A 20,667-nucleotide genomic window follows, 5' to 3' on the forward strand; every position below is an offset into this window, starting at 1 on the left:
TATCTTAATCGACTGTTTACAATTGTTATTAGATATGCGAGAACGGTCCCCGCATGTTATGGCGGTAATGGGGTGATTTACATGACGGTCTCCGCCCTAGGATTTAAAAATTCACCGAAAGTATATCGAATGACCACTCTAATGAAAGAGAATAAAATTTTAAGAACACCCATATAATTTTTATAATTTATCGATGTGCGGTTTTTGGGATAGAAGATTTTGAATGAATTAGCATAATAAAATGATTTATGGATGAGAGGAAAAAAAATGGTTGGTTGAGATTTGAGGATAGAGAAAATGTATTATAGTTATTTTAGGTAAATATTGAAAACTTAAGAGGAGCATTTTAGGTAAATAAATATTAAAACTTATAATTAATATTGAAAATTTATGTTTAATGTTGAAAATCTAGAAAAAATCTGTTTTATAATATAAGTATAGATATGAATAATAGGTGTAAGAACATTAACAAAACATGCTTTAATTTACTTTTTAAATGCAACTTTATAGGAGAGGTCTTGGGTTCGAGTATTGCCAAAGACAAACTTGAGAGAATCAGGGGATTATTAAGTGATTGAAATTCACCTGGACACTAGCCTTGCTGGGGGATTAGTGGATACCAAATGGTACATGGGATCAGGAGGTTCCCATCCAATTACTTTTTTTTTTTACTTTTTAAATGCAACTGTTGAATAGAACGCTCTCCCACCATTCAAAAGTGATGATGGAAGACCTCACTCTCGTCAGGATAGTCGATTGTCTTAATCGAGCCACACAACATCCAACGCTTGATATGTTATTTTCTTCAATTCTTAAACATTTCAGTTTTCAAAATGCTAACATCGCCAAATAATAGCATCGACACGAACACACTAGTCGTGCTTTTAATATAATCGGATTGTCGTATGTGGGTGGATGGGTTACAAGTTGACGAGTTATCAAGTTCATATAGCTCAACCTAAACTCGACTCGTTTAATAATCACGCCAGATAATTAAACTCAACTCTCTTAATACATAAGTGAAGGTAAATGATTTGTACACCACCCGATTTTAACGTACACTACCAAATATGCTATATAATATTGTACTGTACAATACTCTAACTGAGATTTTTTAGATATCGAGATTTTGAATATTTGATTATTCGAAAATTGGCACCTGGGTTAAAATCTCATCGATTTTATTATCTTTTATTTTTATTTTTTTACATTTTAAAGCATAAAAAACAAAGTGCTACGATGGAGCAAGCTACAGTACAACACTCCACCAAACCCCTGCTCAAAAATGTATCGTTCTCCAACGGCGGCCCATTTCTCTCCGGCCACCGCCACCATTCTCCAAAACCCCATCAAACCACCACACACCATATTCAACCAATCATTTTTCCATCTCACCACTAACTCAAAAACAAAAAAAGTTATTCAATTTCACCAAATAAAAAAACCAACTAATAATAATTTCGGTCTTTCATTTCATTATTTGCTTCGAAAACCACAAATATCGGTTTCAGCAGCCGAAGAAGATGTAAACTATGATAATGTTGCTTTGTCAGGGTTTGATGATTTCTCGGAACCGAGTTTTATGGAGTTTATAACATCGGAAAGAGTGAAGGTAGTTGCAATGGTGGGATTGGCATTGGCATTATGTAATGCAGACCGTGTCGTTATGTCGGTTGCGGTTGTTCCTTTGTCTTTGTCTCATGGTTGGTCTCAGTCTTTTGCTGGTGTTGTTCAGGTTCTTGTTTTCCTTTTCCTCATGTTGTTTTCTCTTTATTTCTTTTGATATATAAGATTGATCTTTTATTGTTTATATGATATGATCTTTTTCGGGTTTTTTTCGTGGAATTGAAAGTTGTGATACTGAATGACTTAGAATGAATCATAGTGTTGATGATTTAAGATTTGACTTTTTTGGAAATGTATCTAAAAATGGGTCAAAGGAGGAGGTTTTTTTATTGTTTAGGTTACTCGGGGAGGGCGAGTCTTGGACACAATGTATGAAAGCTCGAACTTGAGACTTCTTGTGAGGACATTAGGACGCCTAACGATTATGCGGAATTAGTTGAGTTTTGGACACAATGACTGTTACCTAGTAAAGCTCGAACTTGAGACCTTTTGTTAGGACATAAGGACGCCTAACGACTATGCGGAATTAGTTGAGTTTTTTGGACACAATGACTGTAACCTAGGAAAGCTCGAACTTGAGACCTCTTGTGAGGACATTAGGATGCCAAACAACTATGTTGAATGAGTTAATGGTGTTTTAGGTTGCGAGTAATTATGAATTTGGTAAATTTAGGGGATTTTTGGAATTGCTTATTCAAGTGTTTTATTTTTACTATGGATAAGCAACAACAAACACTTTCCGGAAAAAAATCATATCTATTACTAAGGTTTTGCTAAACATAACCCTTAGTGCTATTCAATGAGTGTTGTCACAATATTACCAACGCTGATATGAGGTCGTTTGAAATGATGAAATGGAATAAAGAAGAAAAGGGAAATCTGTCAGCAGCATGTTTTATTTATAGGTAGCCAAGACAAGTCAGGTAATGGGTTAAGATGGTTTCTGGTAGGGGGCCATACATGGAGAAAAAGGAGGAATTAAATTGGGCCGTCCTTGTAATCAAAGAAACTAGATATTACTTGAAAAATGTATTAGCATTTTACCCAAATTAAGAAGATGCGTCTCAAAACTTGTATGCATTAGTACATAGATTCTCGGGCAACTGTTATTAGGATGAAAATTTCTATTTAAATACCTAAACAGACATTTGAGAATTAGGGTTATACAGTTATCAGCAGTCAGCACATTAGCTGAAATGAATGGAACAGTAAACTATTAGCTAAAAAAATTTCTTTTAAGGAAACAGGTCAGAAGTCATTGAAAGGTTAATTTTTCTGAATTCTGAATTAAACTTTTTTGGACATAGGTTATTCTTGTTCAACCCTACGTGTACCAGAAATATGGTTAATTTGGTTCAGACGTGAAATAAAATATAGACCTGGTGGTTGATCCTTACTTTTGGTGGCGGTTATTATAATATACTATAGTTATATGTGTGTCTGAATTTATAGGTAGCCCTTGGCAACTCTTGTAATTTTATAAGGAATAAATGACTTGAAAAGTATGCAATCCCAAACCCGCACCTATTAACTGATGTACTATTTTGAGATTTTTGTTTCAAGGGGGTGCAAGGAGGGTGACTACGCAAGTGGAATTAATGTGGTTTCTTGAGTTAGGAGGTGATTTTTACACTAAAAATTACTGTACACACCAGAGTTAAGTTGTCATGTACTTGTACCATCCACTTTCAACTTTTCTACATTTTGGTGTACAAATCACCATCTTTTAAAATACGCCAGCTACTAAAAACAATTTGTATGGTTTCTATTTCACTTTTACTTTTAGGGTTCATTTATTAGAGTATTCTGCAATCATAAGGATGACCAGTTCTTCAGCAAAGATATGTTGAGTTTGGATCGCCATGTTGCTAGAGATAGGATTGTTAGGGGCACCGTTTCTCCTTCTAAAGGACGGGATCCTACGCAGTAGTGGTTCCATGTTTTGCTTTTAGTTCGGCCTACAAATGTGTCCCATTTACAGTCAAGCAAGAATTTCGATGTCTTTGCATGCATATTTGATCTTGTATCATAAAGTCTCGGTACATGCCTCCAACTGAAAGAGAAGAGATAGAAGTATATATAAGACTGATAACTATCACATAATATCATTTTGTATTTTATAGATTTTTTTTGGATACTTGGATGCCTCTTTTAGTCATGAGCTTGTATGGATTATATCAACTTATCTGGGAATTTGGAAGTCAGTAGAGAAACCTCTGTTATTGAAGTTACTCTACTTGTTTTGTTTTCCTTCTAATTGGTGGCACTGATCGCAGTCATCTTTTCTTTGGGGATATTTAATATCACCGATAGCTGGAGGAACTCTAGTAGACTACTATGGCGGTAAAGTAATCATGGCATGTGGTGTTGCTTTATGGTCAATGGCTACATTTCTCACCCCTTGGGCTGCTGAAAATTCTCTTTGGGCACTACTTAGCATGCGTGCTTTGCTTGGAGTTGCAGAAGGTGTGGCACTTCCATGTATGAACAATATGATAGCCAGGTATCAACTTTTTTGTACTATCTTCTGAGAGTAGCTGGTTTAATATTAAATATATGTATATATATATATATTATATATATATAGGGAAAATATAAAATGAGTCCACCTCTTGAAAAAAGAAAGTTATATAAGAAAGAAGCTAAAAAGGAAACATGTCAAATTGTATTAAGTGTATTTTCTATGCGTGAAATCTCCTAAATAATTTTGTTTAAAAAGACAATCTAGTGCTAAAATATTGAACACTTGATATTATATTTGACACATTAGTAGCTTATAACGTTCAAAAAAAATTGGACAAGGAGTGTTTTAGATTAAGTCAACATGTTTATGTCATGTACCACATTTTGACCCGTTATCAGACCCTTCTGACTGACCCGCCCATTTTACCAAATCTAACTATTGTATAGTTCATTACAAGGTACACATATATAATTGAGTATTCAACTCATATGTTCATATTTGACACACTAGTAGTTTATAAAAAAGGGAGATTTATAATTACATATTTTCCAAAAGCATGCTTTAGAAGCATTGTATTTATGCATTGAAAACTTGCATTTTGGGCAAATATGTAATTATGTCTCAAAAGTGTGGGATATATGTGAATCTTCCTATAAAAAAAATTGGACAGGGTGTGTTTTATATCAAGCCAAACTGTTTATGACATGTACCAAAAAGTATCATTTTGGTTCGTTTTCAGACCCTTCTGACTGATCCCCCATTTTGCTAAATCTAACTATGTTCATTACAAACTACACAAATATAATAGAACATATTATTCAACTCCAATGTGCATACCATTACTCCAATTGATTATTGTCTTGTATAACCCAAACGGCTAGTATCCTTTTGATCTTTTTCTTGTAGATGGTTTCCACAAACCGAACGATCCCGAGCTGTCGGGCTTGCAATGGCTGGATTTCAGCTTGGAAGTGCTATTGGACTCACACTTTCTCCCATCCTCATGTCACGAGGTGGTGTAGGAGGACCCTTTATAATATTTGGATTATCTGGCTTTCTATGGGTTTTGGTATGGGTATCTGCAACATCTAGCACTCCAGAACGAAGCGGCCAAATAACAAAATACGAGTTAGAATATATTCAGAGCAAAAGGAAGCAATCCGCCAAGGTTGAGAGTCAAATGAAGACAGCCAAAATGATCCCACCCTTCAGGCGTTTACTCTCTAAACTACCAACTTGGTCTCTCATTGTTGCAAATTCCATGCATAGCTGGGTAGTCTATTCTTTCCCCGTGCTTTACGATATGCAATAAAAGGGTTGGGCAATCCATTGGGACAAAGCTGGTACTAATTCGGCATGAGTTGGGTGCTGGCTTAACTTTGTCCAAACTATTAGTGTGTCAATTATTGTTACAGAGTTTATTTCATTTCAATAATTATGTGGCTCTTTAATAGGAGCTTTTATGAACCAAAAATACACTTTGGGCAATTTTCGACCCTTTTGTCTCGTTTTCGTTTTAGGCTATTTATTTCTACTTGTTTTTCCTATTAGAGATATAAACATAACCTAAAGCGGCCTTAAAAGGGAGCATGTCGAAATTAGAACCTCTGTTACTGATGTTTAGAAGTTAATGTGATGTCATCTAGTTGTATGTAATTCCTTCTCTCAAGTCTTAACTATGTTGCACAGTTGAGAAATATCATTGCTCCTTATGATACTTAGAGTGGCTTTTATCACTAATAATACTATAATGTTATATCTAAACCTCAATTTTCTTACCACAGGGATTCTTCGTCATTCTTTCATGGATGCCCATTTACTTCAAAACAGTAAGTCTTACTGACATACTATGTTTTTCTTCATATGTCTAAATAAGTGTATTGTATAACAGTGGGCGTGTCTTTTTTGCAGATATATCATGTGGACCTCCGACAAGCAGCATGGTTTAGTGCTGTTCCCTGGAGTATGATGGCATTAGTAGGCTACTTTGCCGGTGTTTTTTCTGACAAACTGATACAGAGTGGCATGACTGTCACTTTGACTCGTAAAATTATGCAGGTGTGTAATATACTGTGAAAAGGTTAATATGAATGGGTCAATATCCACACCAAGTTATTTAGTAATACTTGATCTTGTTTAGTTTTAGAAATGGAAAAAATGAGACCTTAATTCCTTTTGCTTTCTTCCATCAGTCAATTGGTTTCGTGGGACCTGGTATTGCTCTTATTGGCTTGATAATGGCAAAAAGCCCAGTCATTGCTTCTGCATGGCTTACATTAGCTGTAGGGCTAAAATCATTTAGTCACTGTGGATTCCTTGTAAACCTTCAGGTATGATCTCTTTTCTAGCATCATTTCTAGAGGTGGCATTGTGGCAAAAGTCGATTGTGGCATGTTGGGTAAAGGGTAAAATGGGATATTAGGATTAGGTTAACGCATGTAATTTCATCATGTCAACTCAGAAAAAATTGACCTTTTTGCTTCAATTTTCATAATATTTTGCCTCTCTTTATCTTTTTAGTTTTGTAAATTAGTAATGAGTTAATTATGATTATAAGGAAATACATATTATAGTAATGATCTAGTTTCTTTTGAACAAAAGAAATTTAGTACGTAGTAAGCATTTGAATACACGTTAGCCAATTTTAACCTGTTTTACAACTTTTCGTTTCTAGATTAATTTCTGTCTATCCATTAGAACAATAATTAATCCATATTGACATGTTCAATATCAATGGGTTGAAGTTGCCACCTCTAATCCTGACTGATGATCTTAAATGTCGTCTTACTTGGCTAACATATCTAATTTACTTTGAGCAGGAGATTGCCCCACAATATTCCGGTGTTCTACATGGTAAGACACTTAATCTTATGACTTGCATATACATACGAAGTGAAGAATGGTTGACAATATCTTATTTTCTTTTCATATATATTTGGAAGAGAGAATTATTATTCGCTCTTATCAATAATTTATATATTTAAGAGTCATGAGTTTGATGGCTGTCTTGTAATCCAGAAATGCATGCCTATCTTTGTATAGATTTCATATATGCATTAATAATTTTTTTTGTGATGCAAAAGTTAATACTCATGAGGAAATGATATTGCTTCCCTGTATACCTAACGAAGTCTACTTTGCCCCCTCTAATAATTAGTATTGTGCCCATTTAACTTAGGTTTTTGAGCTATTTTGGCCACTCCCATAGTCCCATTAACATTTTTTCGTTTCCTATGATATATTTTATCAAATCATGTTCACTATTGTGGGTAACTGTATTAACATCAAATCATGATTCACTTTTTGCCGACTTGTTCATTGCAATGATGGATGAGTATACGGACAAAATAGAATAGAAAAGTTACCTAGTACTCGTATTAGGAATACCAAAACTGCTAAAAAGGAGCTTTTTTAGGTGACTAGTGGCCACATTAATTATTTACACTTACACAAGAGATGGCACTATGTGCGGGTTACATCATGGGTTAATAGTTGGTACCTGTCATAACAGGCTAGGTTGTGCCAACCCGGAATTCTTATTTGACAAATAATTATAATGTCAAGTATGATTTTAAAGTAACAATATTTCAAAATTATCAAAAAAGCTTTAGATAAAGTGATTTAACATGTTTTATGCATTAAAAATACACTATTACCGACTTTTAGCCTGTCAACCTGTTATAGATAAAATAATCCAAATTGACCAATACATAAGTAAACTGGTAAACTTACATCTACTTTTTGACAATTGGGTGACCAGATAAGTATATTTTGAAGCCCCGGCGACTACAAACTGTACACATTATCAAATTGACTTTTTTATTTATTAAAACTGAAGAAAATCAATATGTATGTTGTAAGATTATGTAACTTGTATGCTCTTGTTGACCCGTTGTTGATGCAAATACATTCCTGCTGTATAGGAATGTCGAATACTGCAGGCACATTGGCTGCCATAATTGGGACAGTTGGAGCTGGTTACTTTGTGGAATTGGTGGGTTCTTTTCAGGGATTTCTGTTGCTTACAGCAGTTCTATATTTCTCAGCAGCTATGTTTTGGAACATCTTTTCCACCGGTGAAAGGGTGAATTTTGATGAAGACCGGTAATTAGTTTTGTCTGCTACTCCTTTTGTAGATAAGATAGTTGCATATGTAGTTGTAATGCAAAATCAGTGAAAATGTTGTACATTCCTGGCCTTAAAGGCCCTAAGAACAGAAGGTAGGATCTAACTAGGTTCCATTGTTGTAATCTCACCTCGACGGTGCCTGGTTATTTATTCTTGCTTAAAGAAATGCAAGTGGATGTGAGTTATCGAAATAATTTCACCATTATTCTGTGTTGATGCTTGTTATTGCCGCCTGCTCATTTTCTCATTTATCAACACTTTAGCAATGTGGTGCCATGTTTCTCCTCCTGGGTACCTGTTAGGCTGTTATGGACAATGGTGGATCTCGAGGGAAGTCACAGAGGGAGCCAAAAGTCGCGGGAACCAAAAAATAATACGACTACTAACAAAAAAAAAAAAATTTCAAATGAAATGCATATACAATAGCACTAAAAACAGAGAGGGTCAGGACCCCCGCGTAAATACCCTTGCTCATCTACACTGCCACCAAAGTTTGTGCTCGATCTGACGTCCAATCTACGTCTCATCTCAACATCTTGCTCTTTATCTTCCATTTTCGCTCTTCTCTCATCTTTATTGACAATTTCCGTTTGCAACAAGCCACGGTCTACGTGTTTTTCCTCTTCATTTTCCTAAACGTCCCAACCTACGTGCGTGAGTAAAACCTAAACTTCTCAGATCTAATATCCTACTCCTTTCTCCATTCAACTCTACCGCATCATAGTATTTTCATGACCACCTTTAGAAGACAGAGATACTATTATTAAGGATTCAATATATGGAAAAAAAAATCTATATTGCTATATATAGTCGTTTCGTTAAAGTTTTTATTAAATATGTAGCTTCACATGTACTATTTAGAATAGTTCAATTATTAACAAACACGTGTTCACTTTTTTAAATCTAATATATTCGACCACCCAAAAAGTTATTGCAACCTTAAGAAAAGAATTACATAAATAATTTGATTCTATTGTCGGATAAGTAAAATGATATGTATCATTATTAATAATATGTTTTAGTGTTATAAAACTCGGATGATAAATTAGACTCGGAACTAGAATCGGCTCCTTCACGGGTTGGGTTTGGCTTAATCGGACTAAAATTCAATCAACGGTCGATAATCGGGTCAACTTCGGTCTAACTTGACCAACTTGGTCGATTTCGGTCAAAACTCGAGATAATTTTAGTTTTCTCTCTATAAGAAACTTTAATAAAATCTTAAATTAGTTTAGTTTTATGTTTTTGAACAATTAAGTGTGAACTCTAAATTACTATTTTTATACAATTATATTCAACTTTAGAGTTTATTACATACAATTTTAAAATTTATTATTATTCTATATTAAAAACGGGTTTGATGAGCACAAGTACGGGATTGCGGAAGCAAGAAAACCACTTGTAACACCTTGCTTTTTTTTAATATTTAAAAATCTTATTTTATTAAAAGAAAAAAAAAACAGAGTGTTACAAGTTATTTAATTATACCTACTCCTTTTTAAAGAACTTTATTTCAATCTCAACAAAGAAATGAAAGCATACCCTTTGCTTGTTGTCTTTTCACTTACTCAATTGTCGAGGTTCTCTAGGATCTCCCGATTCCTATCCGAGTTGTCAAAATCTCCTAACTCTACCCTCGCCATTCCGATCTTGATTTATTGAGTTCTCCAACATTGTATGTAAGTGACAAAATTTATTCATTTTAAAATAATGAGTATGTAGTTTTTGAAATCCCGGGTTAAAAATAATTAATACCAAAACTTTTAGCTTAGAAATATTATACGAGTAGCTAACAAAGTCGAATGAGTCGAAACTCACCATACCCAAAACAAAATTGTATTTAAGACTTCGTATATTCTTATTACGAACATTGATATTCTCGTAACTTAAATTTTATAATCATCATTGTAATTTGCTTCTAAACTGGTCTATCTTGTTTACATATCATATATTTCAGAAGAAAAAAATGCATTATGATTTATACTTCACAACGAAATTTGATTTATAACATGATCTTAAATCATTTGATTTTGAGTTTTCTTTTCCTTGGTTACTACTATAATATAAATTAGATAATTCTTATTAGACGTTTATAAAATATGAACTGAATTACCCCTTAACTTAAATTCATTAAAAATAACTTAATATATCTTAAACATGAATTGAATATCTATAAAAAACAGAGGTCAAACATTTTGAGAAAAGATAGGAGATAAACAAGTATTCGGGAGGTCCAATAAAAAAAACTTGTATGAGATAGGATTAGAAGTGTCATGCCATCCCACATCGGCCAAAGTAATAACAACTTTCATGTTTATAATCCTTGTTTTGGATATTTAAAATCGCCGGGCTCAGTTGCGTGAGCTTGTGACGAATTCTGGTGCGCGCACCCTTGAACGCAAGGAGGAGATACCTTCGGCCAAGCGATACATGGCTTGGTCTCTCGACTAAGAGAATGTATGTCGAGTTGTTACCTCCACGGCTATATACCCTAGTCAGGCTAGGCAGACTCTCAACTAAGGTTGATCCCTTCCAATCCCGACAGTAATCTTTTCATTTTTCGTTTTCTTGTTAACTTTGTTCGGATTACGTACAAACATATCATTCCCAACAAGAAGATTTATATCATATATCTAATTAACTTATGTGTTTGATGGAATGCTATTTTTCAACTATAATTGTTTGAAATGGATTTTCGTATATCAAATTATCAGTTCTGTTGAATCCCAATGACCAATGCTTTGCTTTCTTTGGTTGGTTGTGCGCATTAAATTATATAAATGTAAACATGTTGCACAGATTGGAGTTTTTGCACATACTAATTAGGTAAACAATGCAGAAACTTGTTCATGGCTTCAATGAAGAAACTGCTTCTGCCCTCAATTGAGTTTTTATAAGGTCTTCTGATTCTCAACAATGGAAGGACAAAAAAACGCAACGTCTCAGCCTTTGTTGTCGCGTCTTTATTGATGGTGCGTGTCTATAGATTCATTCCTTGCCTAGAAACATGTCTAAATGTTTTAAGTATGTCATTAGTTCATCCTTCGTAGCGATTGCAAAAATTTGAGTGTATTGATATATAGCTTTCGCTTTTTGTACCCATTTCTCTCCTATATATATCATGCCATGTAAGACTTGCAGCTTTTTGTTGACTTTTGTGGTCCTCCGGACTTTATTAACGGTCACCTGGCCTTTACTGGCGATCTCCGGGCTTTTACTGGGTGAAAGAAGCCACCATTTCACACAACAAACCCAATTTTGATCAATTGTAGATATGTAGCCACATCTGCATCAGAAGCTTGCCCATTGCTGGTTGTGATGCATCCAAAATGGGAAACAAAGCTGACTTTGTTTTACATAGTTTTTCACTCTTTATTTTACCTAGTTTTCGGAATAGAGAATCAATATATGCTTTTATGAAGAGTTTATAAGAAAAAGTCATAGTCATGAGTTTTTGATGGTGTCTTGTAATCCTGAAATGCACGCCTATCTTTGTATAGATTTCATATCTATGAATTCTTACTAATTTATATCGTGACGCTAAAGTTTATACTCATGAGGAAATGATATTGCTTTGGTGTCCCCCCCCCCCCCCCCCCCCCCCCCCCTACATATTTTGGCGCCTCCCATTAACATATTTTCATATATCCTATGAAATATTTATCAAATAATGGTTCACTTTTTACCCATCTGTCCAATGCTATAACGGATGAGTACCCAGAATACTGGCAAAATAGAAAAGTTACCAAGTATCAAGATTCAAGAATGTCAAAATTACTTAAGAAAAAAGAGTTTTTTTAGGTGACTAGTGGCCACATTAATTCTTTACACTAGAGATGGCACAATCTGCGGGTTGCAATGGGTAAATAGTTGGTACCTGTCATAAAAGGCTAGATTTTGTAACTTGTATGCTCCGTTTGACCCGTTGTTGATGCATATACATTCTTGTTGTATAACTTGTCGAATACTGCAGGTACATTGGCTGCCATAATCGGGACAATTGGAGCTGGTTACTTTGTTGAATTGGTGGGTTCTTTTCAGATATCTCTGTTGCTTAATTGCAGCACTTTAGTATTTCTCAGCAGCTATGTTTTGGAACATCTTTTCCACCGGTGAATTTTTATGAAGGCCAGTAATTAGCTCTGTCTGCTACTCTCTTTGTAGATAAGATATTTCCGTATGTAGCTGTTATGCAAAATCAGTGAAAATTGTTGTACATTCCCGGGCTTAAAAGGCCTTAAAAACTGAGGCGGACGTGGTTTCACCGTTTTTATGTGTTGATGCTTATTATTGCCGCCTGCTCGTTTTATCATTTACACTCTAGCAATGTGGTGCCATATTTCTCCCCCTGGGTACCTATTAGGATATTATGGAACTGTTTCTTAGTTTTTAGTTTTTACTATAGCATAGTTTACTAATTTTGTAGTTGTTGGTGTTCAACTTCTGAATGATATTTCTCACAGATGGTTCTTTATTGATAGGATTTATGCTTGAGCCTACTTGTTCGAATCTCCTGTGGAAATTGTCATGGCTTCCTTTTTTTTTTAAGGAGGTTGCTAATTATTTTGAAACGTATAACAGTGATGGTTAATGATTTTTAGTCTTTTATCTGTTTGTGACCCCATTTCATTGTCACCATATTTAAAGGTACTTTTATTTTGTAATATATAAAAAACCAACTGGGTTGGATCAGTGGTTGGAGCTCATGCCTCTAGAAACAGAGGTCATGGGTTCGATCCTCATGCCCAGCAAGGCTGGAGGTCCTTTTCTACCTATGGTAGAACCTGGAAGCAGCCTCTCTACCTTTGGTAGGGGTAAGGTTGTCTACATATCAACCTCCCCCATACACCGTCGAAGACGGTATTGGGACCTAAAACCCGTAGAAGACGGCATTGGGAGTTACTTTTTTATTTTGTAATATATAAAAGAAATTGTACTTTAGAATTTATTTATGCCCTCTATATATATAGTCATTATCCAATCAAAAAGGAAGTTGGTTGATGTTTGTCATGTTGAATTTAATTCATAGTATATTGCCTTGTAGGTTGTGGACCTAATGGCAACTAATAATCATTAACTATTTTAAAAAATATCTTCGAATTACAATCAAAATAAGATAATTAATTTTTTTTTTTAAATTGCATTAAAATAGCATTCGTCTTACTTTTTTATAAAATGTGTGAGTTACTCGCGAATCATGAAAGATCTATATTCCTGGCCGGGATCGTTATATAATCTTTTTATAAAAATTCGTATCACCCAAAAATTTGGAGATAAAAAGTCATTCATATCCAACTAAATACACGTTGTCATTCTCAAATATGTTTATAATAAGATTCCAAACGGAAAGATTTTGTGAATTACCAATTTGGTTTGCATTCATCTTACTAAACGGCCAAATAGCAAATACGTGAGTTCTTATTTCTCATAAAGATAATTAAGTATAAACATCAAGTATGTGAAGTTCTTAATTCTCATAAACATAAATAAGAAGTATCAAGGGGTGTCATAACTTTTGATAAATTTATTATTTTTGCCGTTAAAATGTTAGATTACAAATAGGGACAGTATTCTACAACCAAAAGGCTACAATCAAAAGCAAAATGACAAGACATATAAATTGTATGCTTATCTAAAGGTTAACAATATTAACAATGTAAACTTATTTATAAACTTATCTTATGTTATCTAAAACATTTTAAATTCATTTAGCTTTAGACTTCATAACCTTAGATCTTTTCATTCCACATTAACATTGTATCGTCTTTAGAATGATATGGCATATTGTCAGACAATTTGGTCAAATAACAATGTGATCTCGATCAAAATGACCAAATTATCATAAGATTTACCGATTTTGTTGCTTCCTTTATATATTAGCTTTGACCTACAAATCATCTAATTCTCAAATTGTATTAAGCACACATATATCAATTAAAATTTGAACCATCATCGAGTGGTTTAACGAGATTTTAGACCCGTACATAGCTTTATTGGTTATAGAGAAATAAATAACTTAACTGAAGATTTTATCATCGAGTAATTTTTTTACATGAAAATTTTAAGTTTGAATCTAGTCAAAGTAAATAACTTAATTGGTTATAGAAAAATAATTGGAAACAACTATACACATAAAAAAAACATTTTGTTAAACCGGTGTATAATAAAAAAAATAAGAAACTCATATGACCCGTACATTTTAGGATTTTTTTGATCATTACAAATAAAAATCAGAAGAATTAGCTAGTAAAGTCGGTTGTTAATTTATAGGTTAATTTGATTAAGTCTACTCCAAATAATATAATCCAAAAAGAATCATTCTATCATATCATAAATTATAAATTAAACACACCCAATTAGACCAAAAGTTCATGGTAAACGACTTGATGATTTTTTCAAAATAAAACAAATTATATTATTGAACTGAAAAACGTATCGGAAACACACAAACATATAAAACAGAAACATAGTTACACAAGTAGTTGTCGTGTTTGCATATGAATCAAACAAAAAGATCACCGGTGGTGATTCGGGCTGGGCCAGGACCAAGAGGACAACAGGTTTGGAATCAAAGTTCAACTTCAACTTCAAATTCTGCTTCTGGGTCTGGGTCAGGGTCATTATTTGGATCACATACACCTAGCAGGAATAATAATATTGATCAACAACAACAACAACAAAAGACAAACAAGAAGGTTTCGATTTTTGGTTTGATAGTTAAGGTTTTGACTTGTAGAAATGATGCTTCTCATGATGATGAGGACTCATATGATCATTTTCATGTTGACCCTCCTACTACTTTTCAATGTAAGTTTTATGTTTTTGTTTTGCTTTTTTTTTTCCTACATAATTTGTATAATTATGGGAATGGGAATTTTCATGAATTGGTTTATGGTTCTGGAATTAAAGAGAGAAATGTTTGACTTTTTAGGATTAAGAGTAAATTTATATATATATCTGTTCTTTAGAGGTTAAGAAGGGTAATTTCCATGTAAAAGATGCGTGGTTTGAGTAGTTAAAAGACAGCTTTGTGTAGCTCGAAAGGTAGGTCCAAGTGGTTGGAGGCTTGAGAATGTGTAGTGGATTGACTGCACCGTTTGGGCGGACATTCTCTTAAGCAGGTTGTCGCGTCAGTCTAAACATTGACATCTATAAATGGCCCTGGATGGGGACTTGTGGGTAGGGGTAGTATTGTCGGTTTCCATGGGTCTGCAAAAAGATGGTCGTGCGTTCCATTTTAGCCATTGGGTACATGATAATGGATTCTCCCTTGTATGAATGTTCAGTTTAACGTCTCACACAGGAATATGCCAATATATTGAAGCATTAGTGCATAACCTCATATTATATAAACAGAATCACATTTTGAAATTAATCAGCAGACAGCATAGATGTGGAATCAAACATTGGAAAGTATAAGATTTTACTTTATATAAATGAAAGAGGAAGTTAATATGGAACTTTAAAATTAGCGCAACTGCCATTCAATCTTGTCGGGGTTCAAACTTATGTCCCAAATTGGTAAATGTAAAAAATGAATGTTTATATGTAGCTTACGGGTTACTCCCTCTATCACCAACGGTTTTAGGGTAATTCATGGTGCGCATATGTTTTCGGCATTGTGGTGGGATAAGTATTGGTCCTATCAAGTATCAAAGTTATGATTGTAGTCCAAATGTGGATGGCATAGCTTGACGGTGTTGGTGGTGTGACTTATGGCAACCTCTGCGAACAATGAGTTGATCTTGAAGCCATACACAAAAAGTCCTTGATGTGGCTTCTCTCACTCACTCGGTTAAGTCCCGAGTTTGGGGTTTATGATGGTTATGAAGGCGGTTATTTCAAATGGATAAGTGTATGGGTTACTTCCTCTATTAAGTGGAAGCTTATGTGTTGGGACCTGCACAATTTTGATTATTGCATAGGTAGAATACTCTTAGCAGTGCTGTCTTGCTAATAGCAGTAAAGGATAACAAAAATTATGATGGTTGTCATTCAAACTGTATGATATAGTATTATAGTTGTACCATATGCAGAAGTATCTTTTAGGGCTTGTACATTTAGGGACTACTGCAGGATATTTGTGATTTGTAAAGTAACTAATAATAACCTTTTTCGGGTTGCATTAGTATTATTCTTTTACGACAGTGTCATTTGTTTTGCAGATTCAGCACGTAGTTCCTTGAGAAGCAGCGGAAAGCTCAACCACTCAGCTTCCTCTACACCTTCTTTAGCCTCCAATGGACAGCAGGGTGCAGATGAGTTATCCTTTCAAGATATTTGTAAGGCAACTGGAAATTTCTCAGCCTCAAATATAATCGGTGAAGGAGGATTCGGCACCGTTTATAAGGGAACACTGAAAAATGGAGCCATTGTTGCTGTAAAACGTGCAAAAAAGGTTACTTCTTTTTTGGAGATAAATATTATAGTATTACTGCCTTCATACCAGAAATAAGATGGATTTTGATTTCCTTTAGCCTAATGCTCCAAATAACAATAATTTTTATAATTGATCCCTGCTTTTTCTATATATCTTTATCTTTTTCATCTCTTGTAGCTATAAATTTTGATGTCATGGAGATTTACATTTCTAATGGCAGGACAATTATGAAAAAGGGACACCAGTGGAGTTCAAAAATGAAATACTAACATTATCGAAGATTGAGCATCTAAATCTGGTACGATTCTATGGATTCATAGAGCATGGAGACGAGCGTCTTATCTTGGTAGAATATGTTGCCAATGGAACACTTCGTGAACATCTAGATGGTAAGTGCAACAAGGACTTCTTTAGTTACCCGTATATTTCCTCAAATGGGCAGTTTGTCATTCGACCTTGATGGTTTGAAGCTACTTTAAAAGTGATACTTATTCTTCTCAGGCAAACGTGGAAATGGGCTTGAAATTGGGGAGCGTCTAGATATTATAATCGACGTAGCTCATGCAATTACATATTTGCATACATATACAGGTTGTTAAATTTCTTGAAAATATTTATAAATTAAAAACATCAAGAAATCTACGTTAACCAGTTTTTCTATAAACTTTTCAGATATACCAATAATCCACAGAGACATCAAATCGGCTAATATATTGATTACTGATAAAATGCGTGCAAAAGTGGCTGATTTTGGATTTGCCCGAATAAGTGTTGAAGATCCAGAAGCTACTCACATTTCTACTCAAGTCAAAGGAACTGCAGGCTATTTAGATCCAGAATACCTTAGTACATACCAACTTACTGACAGAAGTGATGTGTACTCCTTTGGGGTTTTGCTTGTGGAGTTGGTGACAGGAAGACTGCCAATCGAATTAAGTAAAGCTCCCAGCGAGAAAATAACGATAAAATGGGTAAGTTCTTCTAGCATTGCAGATTAATATGTTGATCAATCATGTCAATGTGTTTTCTTTATCGTGAGTGATAATATCACCAGTCCTGGTTCTATAAAAAATTTCACTGAAGATCTATGTCACGATATATATACGTATGAATGTAGCGATGCGGGTTAGGTTTCATCCTTGCTGCAAATGGGTAAATTCAAGGAGTTTAACTTTCATGAGATTGTCAACATTTCGACAGTTAGTTTCTGAAAGTGTTCTTTCAGAGGGTATTTTGGATTGCGTTTTGGATGGATTATTCAGTTATGACATGTAAAACGCTTATAATCAGTAATTAGTGTTTGACAAACAAGTGATTGATTACCTGACAGTTTTGAGAAAGTAGGTTGGAACATACTTTTCCAAAAGGCCATTTCTGAAAACGCAAAATCTGCTTTGAAAACTATATTCCAAACGACAATCACTCATTTTTCTCAAATTGATAACTTTTAACTCAATGTATTGTTGTAATCATATTTAACACACTACTTATATATAAACTTTACTAATAGCCTTGGACTAAAAGTTCCTGGTTCAACCAACTTGACCTGACCAATTTCAACTCTTACCAGAAATTTACCCGTTTACTGCGAATTCCGACCTTTGGTTTCCATAGTTGAGTAAAGCATTCGACTACATGGTAACTACCACTACTACTTTTATACATATAAGTGAATAGTATTGGCAGGAAACAAATGATGAAATGAAACAGTACGAGAAATGGGTGTAATTGCATATATTTGACATAAATTTGTGAATTTGTTTTTCTAATCTCTCATCTGATGGTCACACTTTCTTAGTATCAATCCGGCTTTTGTCCGAACTCCAAATGTCAGATCATAGAAAACAATAGAGGATTCGTATAGCCCAAATAAGAAACAATGAACTTTTGGTTTGTTGCATGGAATCACTTTGGGTAATTAGGTATGGGTTTAATAATTGTGTCATACAGAGCATTTGGAAAAAATAATTAATGAATTACTGTCTTTCTCCCATCTATAGTTGATACCTACCTTCATAGTTTCAGCTAATATTTTGTTAGATATCTAAAATATTTTTTGACAAAAGCGTACTGCAATTTGTGATTGTAGTGTTGAGCCTATCTCCTATCAAATATGATGCTTGCGATAGTTTTAGCACTAGCTGTGATTGGGAAGTTTTAAAAAGAATTAGTGAGCCGTTTTTTTTTCCCCGTAAGGTCAAATAAAGGCATCTCATCAACCTGGATCACATAATAGCCTCCAAGATCGAGTGAAACTTTTTCCATCATCTTTAACAATCATATTTTTGCCTAGTATCAAGTGAGATGTGACCATAGCTAAACAGAAAAAGAACCAATGGACTTGAATGTGGATCCATATGACAACTGACAACTTTTTAAGCATAGGTCTAGGGTCGGGTAACAGGCCAAAATGGGTTTTGGTTGAAATGGGCAACTTTTAAGTTTAAGTCTAAGGTTGGATTGACCCCATCAATACTTGACCATTCTTTAGAAAAACAAGCTTTAGGGATAAACCACTTAAAAAGGACCTTCAGGGCTTAATCGATTAATTGAAGAAATTGGTTGGCTGAATCCAAGTATCCAACATGAACTGATTATCTAAGATTCCAACTTACTGAACAAAATAACGATTCAGGAGTTTGAAAAGATTTAGTCATGTCTAGACAACTTTTCATCCAGTTTGACTCGTTTCAATCATACTAATTTGTTTTACCTTATGCCTTTGACCCGTTTCAGTCGCATCTAATTTGTTTTATTCTAGCCTTAGACCCATTATCGATTCACTACAATCCAAATTAGCCAGCTATCATATACTTTTTGAAGTCTACAACAGGTTTTTCATGGGTCACTGATGAATAATTTTGGCTCGTCTAGCATTCGCTGGGTCACCTAAAGAAATTGATAAGCAAAACTAGCCTATATTATGAGAGAACGGTAACCCCATTAGAGAACACATAATCCATCAACTAAAAGAATAGAAATCTTATAAAATACCCATTATGCATATCTTAAACAACTCTGAATTAGGATTTCACTTGCAACAGTTTTTGAACATTTTCTATGTTAATTAAAAACATGATTATCATTCTTGCAGGCAATGCAAAGGCTAAAACAAGGAGAGGTGGTGCTAGCAATGGATCCAAAGCTAAAGAGGAACCCAGGATCCCTGATGGTCGTGGAAAAGGTATTGAGAGTTGCCCGACAATGCCTGGCTCCCACCAGACAATCGAGACCTTCTATGAAGAGATGTGCCGAGATCTTGTGGAGAGTCAGAAAGGATTACCATGAACAGAACGAAGTTATGGCAGCTTTAAATCATTCTGCACAAGTACCTCAAATGGATGCCAGAAGGAACCGCCATGAATACTTTGGTATTGAAGACAGCAGCAACCAAAGATTTCAATCTGCATAGATGTTGTATAGAGAAGTTTTTGTATGTAGATGATTTGTTCAACTGTTTACTTGTATTTTCTGCCAAAGGTTTCTCAATTATACACGCATGATGCGAATACACGGAGTATTTGTTTGTTCTTTTTTTTTTGTATTATATATTATATCGGTGTCCCGGGAACAAATTGTAATTCGTCATCTTCTAGGTTCATTTGAAATTCAAGTTTCAAGTTTGTTTAGCTGACGAAATCGAGCTCTTTAGCCAGGGCTGTAATCATTGGGTTGTGCTGTTTAGCCGAGGTTCTCTGTTATTACATAAATTATCATTTGACTTTGAATTTTATGAGATAAAAATACAGTGATGCTGCACGTTACTTTTAATATTGACTTGATTTATGAGTCAAGTCAAAAAGGCATAGACATACTTCTCTGCCATTAACTACATCTTTCAACACATAAAACAGAGACATACGTAATCTGTACTTACTGTGATGGCCCCCATATTCCCATCCATCTAGCTGGATAGTGAAAGCATACTTATTGTGGTGGAACCCCAGCTATCCATCTAACCGGATATCAAAAGCAAAGAAATCAACGCTCGTAATTCACTGTCTACTCACTTTCCATGAGTTATAATTACATAATCAGCACAGCCAATAAAGAAAATATGTTATTCGTC

The 20,667-nt window shown here is 34.5% G+C and overlaps 2 protein-coding genes across 2 annotated transcripts; both read left to right on the forward strand.

The window, feature by feature from the left end:
• Window positions 1-1,263: 1,263 nt before the first annotated feature.
• LOC122608345 (probable anion transporter 4, chloroplastic) lies at window positions 1,264-8,403 on the forward strand. Its single transcript, XM_043781438.1, has 8 exons — window positions 1,264-1,735; window positions 3,903-4,129; window positions 4,997-5,363; window positions 5,875-5,919; window positions 6,002-6,148; window positions 6,283-6,420; window positions 6,910-6,943; window positions 8,014-8,403. The coding sequence occupies exons 1-8, from the start codon at window positions 1,286-1,288 to the stop codon at window positions 8,196-8,198; spliced, it is 1,593 nt and encodes a 530-aa protein (XP_043637373.1). The 5' UTR covers window positions 1,264-1,285; the 3' UTR covers window positions 8,199-8,403.
• A 6,162-nt stretch (window positions 8,404-14,565) lies between these two features.
• Window positions 14,566-20,186, forward strand: LOC122607403 (calmodulin-binding receptor-like cytoplasmic kinase 2). Its single transcript, XM_043780369.1, has 6 exons — window positions 14,566-15,025; window positions 16,384-16,616; window positions 16,819-16,987; window positions 17,100-17,189; window positions 17,271-17,569; window positions 19,693-20,186. The coding sequence occupies exons 1-6, from the start codon at window positions 14,716-14,718 to the stop codon at window positions 20,008-20,010; spliced, it is 1,419 nt and encodes a 472-aa protein (XP_043636304.1). The 5' UTR covers window positions 14,566-14,715; the 3' UTR covers window positions 20,011-20,186.
• The last annotated feature ends 481 nt before the right edge of the window (window positions 20,187-20,667 follow it).

The sequence above is a fragment of the Erigeron canadensis genome, chromosome 7 (assembly GCF_010389155.1).
Source record: "Erigeron canadensis isolate Cc75 chromosome 7, C_canadensis_v1, whole genome shotgun sequence".
NCBI lineage: Eukaryota > Viridiplantae > Streptophyta > Magnoliopsida > Asterales > Asteraceae > Erigeron > Erigeron canadensis.